The following is an 11,339-nucleotide window of genomic DNA, read 5'->3' as shown; positions in this document are numbered from 1 at the left end:
ATGGAAGGATGGTGTACATTTCAGTGGTGAGACTTAAAGAGGGCCAGACTTGTGATTTCTTTCCCAGATCGGCCTTCTGTCTCCCTGTTCTTGATATGTATTTGCAATTTGTAAATTATATCTGAATTTATAGGTCTTCTTATTTTTTTGTAGCGATATTCTAGATGCAAAATGTTGGCATTTGGTTCCTTACTGTTTATCTGGTTTTCACTGCTTTGAAAATAGTAGCATTTTGCTGCAATTGTAGCATGCTTGTTGTAATTTTATAAAATTGTTACTGAATGAATTCATATAGTTTTAATCTTTATTCTTGTTGAGTGCCAGTTATATGCAGCAATTTCCGGATACATTTCTCTCATATTACCACTTGACACTTACAATAATGTTTGTAGAAAATTCTCATGTCTAAAAAAGAGGCCCTGGACAGTGCCTGTACTTAGATGGAAGCGCTTTAGTTGGTCAGACTCAAAGACAGGTCTCCTATACCAAAGGTTAGACGCAAAGACATGTCTCTTATGCCAAAGATGTAGCAAACTTTCCATAACATCATTCATTTACATATAGATTTCACCGTGATTGATAAGCAGAGTTGATAATGACAGCATCAGTCTATCAGCTGTTGCTTTATGTAAGGCAACCCTGTGCGATCAATCAGCAGATACTTCATAAATCTGTGAACAATTCGCTTGCTTCCATTTCTTTAATTTGAGAAGACTTTACGTTTTCTGAAGGATTCATTTCATTGGATTATCTCATAGAGTTTTCATAGGATTATTATTCAAGTGAGTGAAGAGTTTCTCCCTATTAGAGTGAACAGGGAGAGGTCTGCTCCAATGACCTAGAGCCACATGCCATGTAGCTGCAGGGTTATGCAGGTATTTCAACCATGTAGGTGTTTAAATCAAAGTCGAGCACAGTCTAGGGGAGGGCTGGAGGGCTTGTTGTGAGACTAAGTTAGGTGGGGAGGGGATGTTTTTGAAATATGGTTGGGAGAGCGCATGTTATCTTTTCTCCTCGCCATTAGACGTCCAGGTTTGGTGTGTCATTGGTTGCAGCCCAGAACTGGCACCAGCTCAAAGGGGATGTTGAGAAATGCAGTCCATATGGTGGCACTATAAAATCTAGCACAGACCACAACCAAAGACCAAGATCTGTTCAGGACGCCAGCATAGCATCAATTTGAAAACCACCTTTCCCGCATTGCCTGAGGATTTTTGCTCTCCAAGACGCCCGGGGGACCAGGACCAGTTGCTTTAAGGGGTGAGTGTTGATCACTTAAAGTTGATCACTTCTAATTTCACTGGTGGTGACAGATTAAATCATTAAACAAATTTAAAACAGTGTCTTTTCAAAACATGGGCCTTTCATGATAAAAATGAAGGTGTTGCTTTAAATCGTTTTTGGAGTTTCATTGCAGACTGTTCCATTTGGCCTTTTTAGGGAGGTCCTGTCGGATTTGATATGAATATTCTGTGTCATGTCATGTTCCTGCTTCTGCTGGGAGTCATTTCTTGTCAGAACAACAATCGCAATGCCAAGTCAGGTGGAAAACCTGCAAAGAAGCCTAACAGCCAGGCTAAAGAGACAACCCAGCATGGCCCTGAAGATGACCCAAACCCTGCACTAGCAGGTGCTGGTGATTCCAGTAAAGAAACTAACACTGGAGGTCGTGGCACCGCCCAACAAAGTGCATCTGTCAACAAGCCTGTTGATGAAATGAAGCTGCACTTTCTTAAGAACACATTAGTGACATGCAATGATGGTACTGCTGCTGGGTAAGACACAGCACTGACATCCTCACTGCTAGCCAGAGGTGCATAAACTTGGCAATTTGTAGAGCAACATGATCATGGGTTTGATTCCCAGAGGATACAGTTACTGGTAATATGAGCACTAAACATTCAATGTCACTTTGGGAAAAAAGAACATCTTCCAAATCATAAATGTACAAAATCGTTGCAGTGTTGCAATGTTAAGTTAAATATCGGTCCTTTGACAGTTTTGTAAATGTCCTCATATGGCTATGTCCCCTAGACCATCTATATTTATTTGTGGCCTCCAGGTTTTACCTAAAGGAGTTCAAAGGAAGTAAGAGATGGCTGATATTTTTGGAAGGTGAGTATTTAAAATTAAGTTAATTTTGTCAAGAGAGGTCAGCAGGCTTAAATGCAGTGCTCAGCGTTATTTTGACGACTGGTCATCTTCTTAGACATGTCATTTTTCTTGCTTTTTTGGAGCATGTCACATCATGTTGGTTCACCAGTATGTTGAGAACATATATAGTGTCACTGGTCAAGAAAAGTAACATGCAATGTTGAATTAGACATGACAAAATTAAACAATGCAAGAGGGAGAACAAGGTGTAAACACATAAAGCATGCAATGTCTCTCTCTTTACTTGGAAAGTCTTGCCAAGAGGAAGCAACTTTAAATGGAGGGGGGAAAGTCTAGCAAACTTACTTTACATGCAATTGTAATAATACTTAATGTAACTCCTGTCGAAAAAATAACAAGCTGTCACAGATTCATTGTACACTGTGCTGTTTTGTGACTCGACTAATTCAAACAAATTTTAAACTAATATAGTAACAAAAGCTGTGTCTTCTCAACTGCAAGTTGTTGTTTGAGCAAGGTAAACACTATAAATTTGTGCCAATACAGTCCAAGCTGTGTACGCTTTTGAAATCTGCACTAAAGAAGGATAATGTGAGATTAATACCAATTGTTCTCTTTTAGGTGGCTGGTGCTGCTACAACAAAGAGACCTGCGATTCCAGATACAAAACTATCCCCCGACTTATGAGCTCAGCTGACTGGCCACAGACACGCAAAGGTAGGCTGATATTAACCGGACTCACAACAACACATCTTGCTTTCTTCTAGCTAGTCTTGCAAGCCATACTTCTGTGATTCTTACTGAAAACAACCTGATTATTTGCAGGAAGTGGTTTACTGTCAACACAAGTTGATGACAATCCTCACTGGTATAATGCCAATATTGTGTAAGTACTTGAAAAATTCAAGAGTGATATTTATATAAGCTTTATAATTGACATCTAACTTACTTATGTATCTTATCTGATGTGAACAGGTTTGTTCCCTATTGTTCAAGTGATGTGTGGAGTGGTAACAAAGCAGCATTAAAGTCCAAACAGGCAAAAGAAATGGGTACAATTTTCAGAGATAATTTTTGTGAGACTATTAACATTTTTTGTTTCCAAAATTAATTATTTATTCCACCACAGAATATGCTTTCCTGGGATCTCAAATCATTCGGGAAGTGATCAAAGATCTTGCCCCAAAAGGACTGAAACAAGCCAAAGTTGTGATGTTGGCAGGAACAAGGTGAGGTCTCTGGCTGTGTTACCAAATTGTTTTAGTTTGAACAAAAATACTTATGACATTGGTTTGTATCTATTTTTTTTTACATGTTTCTCAAATGATGGGCTACATTTATCGTAATAGAGAGATTACTTAATAGTATTAATCCTTAGGTACAATGAGTTTTCCTCAATGACTAGCCTGAAATAAAAACTTTTTCTGCTATTTGTTTCCACAATCCAAGAACCATAGCTATTATAAATCCCATAATTAGATTTTAATTCCCTCGTAAACAAAGACAACATTAGAGACCCATTACACCTGTTGCTGCATATTGAGATCTAAAAACAAGATGCTATGAACAATTGAAACAGAGCCATCCGGAGTACCATGAAATCCTATTCCCATCCATGGACCACCCCTTGAGTTTTACCTCAACACTGACCGAAGCACTATTTTCAGCACATCCTGTTGTCTACCATAAAAAATGTTTACTGCAGCCTGTAATGCTATGGACAATGACATAATATCTCTATATGGCCTGCCAAGGAGGCAAAATAAGTTCTGAGGATTCCTCCAATGTTAGCAACATGTTTTGTTGGTTATCCCAAAGCATTTCTTGAAGCCATTTGCTATTCAGAACAATATTTGTAGTTCACTGATTTGACAAGCTAGATTTTGGGGGCTGAGGTAATATTTTGGGACTGGATTTACTGCAGTTATTTTTTCTTTTCATTAGTGCTGGGGGAACAGGTGTGCTGCTGAACATTGATAAGGTGTCCAGTCTTCTGGAGCAGTTGGGGGCTGATGCTCAAGTGCGTGGCCTTGTCGACTCAGGCTGGTTTCTGGAGAGTAAACAGCAAAAAGCTCCTGATTGTCCAGACAGTGCCTCCTGCACCCCTGTGGATGCCATAAAAAAAGGAATTCGGTAAAGTGACCCATTTAAATAGGACTTCAGTACTTTATATTTAACTTCAGAATTATTTCAACTGTAGTTGAAATATGGTTTAAGTGTACTGCTGAATGTAATGACAAGCATTTATGGTATATACCTTAATCTAAAATATATTTTAATGTAATTTCTATGTCATTTGTATTGAAATATATTTGTAATTACACATTTGAAATTATGAAGTTTAAAATGTAAATATTAACTTTAAATGTTAAAGTATAAAAGCGTCTGCTAAATGACTAAATGTAAATGTAAATGTAATATTGAATTACACACTGTATTTGAAATTCTAATCAAGTACTTTATGTGTGCTTTAATAAGGTTAGTATATCAAAATAATAACTTTTTTATTTTATAAAAAAATAGGCTTTTTTATAACATGATAAAAGTAAAATGTACTTTAAAGTAACCCTTTTAATTCAACATTATTATAAAGTGCATTTGTTAAAGTGTACTTAAGGTCTGTAAACAAACAAAGTTGTGGATGTGTATATCTTTAAGTTTACTAATTGGCCCTATATTTCATCTGTAAGAACAGATTTTTCAAAATGTACTTTTGAGATTTGATCTACACTACAAGTGCGCATTCAATACATTAAAAATCACAAGGGATAAAAAAAGTTTCAAAACATTATGTGTGTTTTCTTTTTAAAGCCAGCTTCAATGTTACTATTGCTTAAACTTAGGATTTGGTATTTTTACATATCAGTGTATAACTCATCCTACACATTTTTCCTGTAGACATAAATTAATTCTCAAAATGTGCTGCTTCATTGATATCAGGTTTTGGTGATATTATGTCTCTTTTAGGTTGTGGAGTGGTGTTGTTCCAGAAAAGTGCAAGCAGCAGTATAAAAGAGGCGAGGAATGGCAATGCTTTTTTGGACACAAACTGTACTCATACATAACCGGTGAGGGTGTGCCATCTGTTTGATATGAATGAAAACGTCTTTACAGAAGTGGTTAATGTTAATAAGACTTACTTCTTAAAATAACAGAGGATATGTCCCGTTTTAGCTCCATTGTTCGTAGTGCAGTGGTTGTTTGATGAGGAACAGTTACGAGTGGAGAACATTTATATGGGCGGGCAATCGCTCTCAGAGCAGCAGTGGACCTACATGCAGAACCTGGGAAAAGAGTTTAAAAACTCTCTCAAAGATGTTACGTGAGTGCATTACTGGCATATTATACTAGTATATAATTTAAACTACCTAAATAGTTACTAATAGTTGAACAATCACATCAAGATCATGGCATGAAAAGTATTTTTATATATAAATTTATATAATTTATATGTTCTGCTGTATGTTGTTTTAGGGCCGTGTTCGCCCCCTCCTGTCTTTCCCACACTTTGATTACCAAAAGGTAAGGACACGCAGGCACCCTGAGACACACTCCTCATGGGTGAGCTCATACGCCTGCATTTGAGCACTCGTCCATCATGATGCATTCTAAGTGTCACCAAAATGCCACCTCATGGTTTCACACTTAATTAATGGCCCGCTGTATGAGCTCAGCTGAGAGAGCAGTGGGGCAGGTGATTTGTGAGGTGAAACACAACCATGGCGAAACACATGATGAGGTCAAACTTACAGCAGAGCTGTAGCTGTTTATAAAGAGACTGATTAGACTACTGCTGATTATATTGCCATTTATTTATAAATGATCTAACTTTATTAAAATGCTAATATATATATATATATATATATATATATATATATATATGCGTTTTCCCCAAAAACATACAATTTTTGAAACTTCTGAAAAGAATTGTGGGAGACTGATTAGACTACTGCTGATTATATTGCCATTTATTTATAAATGATATAACTTTATTAAAATGCTAATATATATATATATATATATATATATATATATATATATGCATTTTCCCCAAAAACATACAATTCTTGAAACTTCTGAAATCACATACAGAATTGTGGTGAATTAATTTACCTATATCCACACTCTCAGTTTCTGTTAATTATGTAATTTAGTTGATATATTAACAGAATACAGGTAAATTAATTCACCACAATTCATTTTGTGATTCCAGAAGTTTCAAGAAAATCTGTAAGTTATACATATATATACTACCAGTTAAACGTTTGGAGTAATTAGGATTTATTTATTTATTTATTTGTTTGTTTGTTTCTTTATTTATTTATTTATTATTAATAGTTTTAAAAGAAGTCTCTTATGTTCACCACAGCTACATTATTTATATCAAAGAGAGTAAAACAGTAATATTGTGATTCTTGTTCCAACCCAGAATGATTTATGTCATACATTTTTGTGCTTAACCACAATCTTATCAGATATCTTATTTCTACTCTCTAGGTTAGCTGTATTGTTGCTTTCAATCACACCACAATCTCACTTAAAAAACTAAATTTACTTACTGAGCAGAACCTAATGGAAGGGAATTTCAAGACTTCTACATTCTTGTTTGAATTGCAGTTGTTTTTAGAGTTATGTTCTGTAATTATACTTAATTTCTTACATTTCCTTAAAGGAGAACATTATTTAATAATATGGGGATGCTGAAAATCTTTTCATCGCTTATGTTTTCCAAAGCTGCATTATTTATTTCTGTTACCAACCCAGATCTTTAACTGGAACACTAAACCACATTTTTTGCGTTCTTTCTGCACTTATGCACTTCACCACTTTTTTAAGTGATTGAGACTTCCTGTCAGAACCTACTTCTGAATTATACAGGACAATTAATGAACATCCATTCAGAAAGTAAAGGTCTATTTTGATTTTGTGCTCTTTCAGTAATTGGATGGATTTCCAGATCAAGGGGACGTCACTCTCTCGTGCTCTGCAGTGCTGGGACAGAAGTCTTCAGGAGGCTAATAAGAACAGCAAAACGCCTCTGAAAGGCTGTCCCTTTCATCTCATCGATAACTGCCAGTGGCCACAGTGCAACCCAACCTGTCCAGCCCTGATTGACCAGGCCACGCAACAGGAGATGACTCTGCTCCAGGCGCTGGCCAGTATGGGCTTGGACCTGCAAAAGCTCGGCTTGGATGTAAGCGGAGATATTTCGGCCAGTATGGTCAGCAGTGGTGGCTAAATTAGCATTAGCGCCGGTGGTGTTCTCATCAACACAGTTCACCTCATCTACACTTTTTAGAGATTGTTCAGCAACTTCCTCTCTGGCCACTTCCAGAGAAGGACCTGGGTTTGTCTAGTGAACATGTCACTGGATTTCAGTACCGACAGTCTGCCTTTACAACCGTGTTCTTGAATGATTTTTGGGTTCTCCAAGCGAGCGACTCTAGCTGGACACAGTTAATCAATGGTTATCACAACTGCTAATCTAATTCATCACTTCCGTAAGAGAACTGGTGTCTGAATTCAGTGCTTTAGATAAAACTGTCTGACAACATCATAGTGTACCAACAAAATCAAAAAGAGCTGAATTTACTGTTAACTAAATCTGAAGAATGTACAAGTTGATAAACAACAAGGACATTTAGAAGGATGTTTGTCTTTCCATCACATTCTGGAGAAAAGCAGTGAAAAAAAGTTACAAGAAACCAGAACATTGCAGTAACCACATTTTCCAAACATCCTGTCACAATACTTACATTATATATCTGTATTATTTTTTAGCAAGTGCATGCTGTTTTAGGACATTGTAGTCCATTTTGCAGACAAGAATCATAAAAATGATAATAGTGAATGGATAAATGTGGTATCTGTTTAATTTTGCCTTATATATGAATAAGACATGTGTAGTTACATATTGATAACCATCTGAATGTCCTTAAAAATATATCATAAAACAAAAACGTCTATTTTAAATAGAATTATCGTACATCCATATGATTATACTCCTTGCCTATTTTCATGATCTGTAATATCTTTTGACATTTATAGTTGGTTTGACTTATCTTGAACACTAATAAAAAGATGAATGAAAGCTTTTATATGTACAAGATGTTTTAGACACCTGCTATCTCAGTGTGTGTGTTGTTTGTACCTGGTATTCCCCATGTTATGGAGACCAAATGTCCCCACAAGAATACCAGTCATTTCTGACCTTGGGACTTTCTAAAAAATGCAAGTAGGGATAGGTTTATGGGCAGGGTTAGGATAAGGGGATAGAAAATACAGTTTGTACAGTATAAAACGTCTATGGAATGTCCCCATAAAATCTGGAAACCCAAAGTGTGTGTGTGTGTGTTGCTAGAATAGTGTGTTAATGTGCCTGAAGAAATGAAAAGAAATGATGACATCATTATTCGGTTTCATGAGTAGTTGACTAATGGAAGCTGACTAATGTGAAACTGCTTAAAAACTTGTCTTTGACCATTTAAAAGGACAATGGAATCCGATGGCGAATGGCATGGTAGCAACTTTACGTTACAAAAACACTGGGAACACAGGGATAGGTTTATGGGCAGGGTTAGGATAAGGGGATAGAAAATACAGTTTGTACAGTATAAAACGTCTATGGAATGTCCCCATAAAATCTGGAAACCCAAAGTGTGTGTGTGTGTGTTGCTAGAATAGTGTGTTAATGTGCCTGAAGAAATGAAAAGAAATGATGACATCATTATTCGGTTTCATGAGTAGTTGACTAATGGAAGCTGACTAATGTGAAACTGCTTAAAAACTTGTCTTTGACCATTTAAAAGGACAATGGAATCCGATGGCGAATGGCATGGTAGCAACTTTACATTACAAAAACACTGTGGTTAGATGACTGAATTTATCTGTTTGAAATGTGATTCTTGTTCCAACCCAAAATGATTTCCGTCGTAAATTTTTGTGCTTAACCACAATGTTATCAGTGATCTTATTTCTACTCTCTAGGTTAGCTGTATAGTTGCTTGCTATCTTACCACCATCTCATTGAAAAGATAATTAAAATCAACTAAATTGACTTTGAGTAGAACATTTTTAAGTGGAATTTCAAGACTTCTACATTCTTGTTTGAGCTGCAGGGGCTTTTTCTAGGCAGCGATATGTTTTATAATTGTACTTTTTTTCTTACATTTCTTTAAAGGAGGAGCTTATTTTAGGCTTGATGTCAATTTCTGGTAGATCTGCAAGGGTTTGAAATACTTCTTTATTGTAATAGCTAGTAAATACCTAAAAAAGGTGTAGATCTTCTTGATATTTCTTTAGTTTTAAGTTACCCTGAAATCAGCAAAGTGGTCTTGGTTTCTTAGGTTTCTCACCATTTGACATACCAAAATAATGTATTGTTATTTTGATAAGTTATATCTTACTGTTTTTATTAAAACCACCGTCAACTATTTCCCTCAAGCTTCTGTGAATTACAGTGGCATACAGATATAGAGCTATATCTAACAGTGATCATAGGCTACTGTTTTAAAGGGCACACACTTGTGTGCACTTTGGCAAACTGTATTTTGTTTCTTACCCTTTTTTAAAGTGGAAGATTATTTTAGGCTTGATGTCAGTTTCTGGAAGGTCTGCAAAGTTTTGTTTTCCATGCAACTTCCTAAAAGTTTAAAGCAGAGAATTTGAGTGGGAGTTTCATGAGTAAAAAACGTGATTAAGCATGACTAAGACACTTCCCAGAAGAGTTAGAACACATCATGTCTAAAGGGAAATTTTACAATTATATCCATGTACATAAACAATTCATTATGAGACGAACACACCGGTGAGGGAAACAGGGCGTATGTCAGAGTGCAGACAAGCTTAGCCCGGCTTCCTTTACACACCAGTGAGTAGTTTGACTAACGGTCCGAGGTCACTTAAGGTTGTCTAGCTGTTAATTATGAAAACCCAAACTCTAGAATCTACTATATTTCACAGAATATGTCTAGTGAATAGCCAAGAACTTGCTTTGAAATGAAAATAGAAAAGATAATTTGTGCTTACATCCATGGTACAACATTGAGGAGTGTATTGCATCGCTTGGCTGTTCTTCTGATTAAAATGTTGTATGCAATATTCAATGTATACAATTCAGTCAAAATATTCCGTTGCAAATACTGAAGCATTTAACTTTAACGTGCTTTTGCTAAAATAATAGAGATGCTGGCCCTAAACAAGAGCAACTATGCAAGCGTTGCCTCAACTCACACTCAATAATAGTTTAAATACTGGAATTCTATAATGCATATGAAGAGTTCATTTGCAAAAACAGATAACTCTGTTTTTAACAATTTTCAAAAATTATGTTTTTTCATTGTGCATTCCAATTAATCTCAATCAAACTGCAGTTGGGTTATTTTGATTAGGTAAAAAAATACTTTAAAATACAGCTAACTAACACAATAAAACACATTAAAATCATGATAACATAACAAAAACATGATTTTTGAACATTTTAAAAATCGGCGTTATCTGTTTTTGCAAATAAACTCTTTATATGTAATTTGCAAATAAGAAATACTTCTTTATTGTAATAGCAAGTAAATACCTAAAAAGGTGTAGACCTTCTTGATATTTCTTTGGTTTTACAAGTTACCCTACAATCAGCAAATTTGTCTTGGGTTTCTTGGGTTTCTTGGGTTTCTTAGGTTTCTCACCATTTGACAAGATGCTATACCTTTATTATGATGACTCAGATATAATCCACTAAAAGAGATATAATTAGTTTATTTGATGTTAAAAAGCTTTTTTTGTGTGTGTAAAGTATCATGCTCGGACTGCTCTGCATTGCTCTGATTATTCTGTTTTGTTTTACAGTGTATTTCAAGTTCTGTCAAAATCCTGAACACAAGTGCCGACAAAATAATGTATTGCTGTTTAGATAAGTTATATCTTACTGTTTTTATTAAAACCACCGTCAACTATTTCTCTCAAGCTTCTATGAATTACAGTGACATACAGATATAGAGCTATATCTAACAGTGATCATAGGCTACTGTTTTAAAGTGCACACGCTTGCGTGCACTTTGGCAAACTTTCTGTGTATCAGCGTGCATCGGTTTGTTTTTTACTAGAGGTGGTTTGAGAAAAGGGAACTTTCATTGGTGTTGTTTTCCTTTCTGATTTTGGGGTGGGGGGATTTAATCTCTTTCTTTCTTTCTTTCTTTCTTTCTTTCTTTCTATTTGATCTTTCTTTGATG

The 11,339-nt window shown here is 35.7% G+C and overlaps 1 protein-coding gene across 1 annotated transcript; it reads left to right on the top strand.

Moving 5' to 3' along the window:
* Positions 1-1,120: 1,120 nt before the first annotated feature.
* Positions 1,121-8,174, top strand: notum2 (notum pectinacetylesterase 2). Its single transcript, XM_016267004.1, has 12 exons — positions 1,121-1,260; positions 1,441-1,775; positions 2,063-2,115; positions 2,737-2,832; positions 2,941-3,001; positions 3,091-3,167; positions 3,245-3,344; positions 4,060-4,248; positions 5,083-5,183; positions 5,290-5,437; positions 5,590-5,637; positions 7,054-8,174. Exons 2-12 carry the CDS (start codon positions 1,462-1,464, stop codon positions 7,352-7,354), a joined length of 1,488 nt encoding a protein of 495 aa, XP_016122490.1. The 5' UTR covers positions 1,121-1,260; positions 1,441-1,461; the 3' UTR covers positions 7,355-8,174.
* Positions 8,175-11,339: the final 3,165 nt, after the last annotated feature.

Source organism: Sinocyclocheilus grahami, unplaced genomic scaffold (genome assembly GCF_001515645.1).
Source record: "Sinocyclocheilus grahami isolate Dianchi unplaced genomic scaffold, SAMN03320097.WGS_v1.1 scaffold34.1, whole genome shotgun sequence".
Lineage (NCBI taxonomy): Eukaryota > Metazoa > Chordata > Actinopteri > Cypriniformes > Cyprinidae > Sinocyclocheilus > Sinocyclocheilus grahami.
The sequence above is the reverse complement of the archived record's forward strand: the minus strand, read 5'-3'. Positions and strand labels throughout refer to the sequence as shown.

What these genes read in the sequence shown, in the direction of transcription:
- notum2 (XM_016267004.1), top strand. Translation starts at nt 1,462, where the DNA reads ATGAATATTCTGTGTCATGTCATGTTCCTGCTTCTGCTGGGAGTCATT. An exon ending in GTGATGTTGGCAGGAACAAG is followed by an intron (nt 3,345 to 4,059) that starts GTGAGGTCTCTG and finishes TCTTTTCATTAG; the next exon opens with TGCTGGGGGAACAGGTGTGC. An exon ending in CACACTTTGATTACCAAAAG is followed by an intron (nt 5,638 to 7,053) that starts GTAAGGACACGC and finishes GTGCTCTTTCAG; the next exon opens with TAATTGGATGGATTTCCAGA.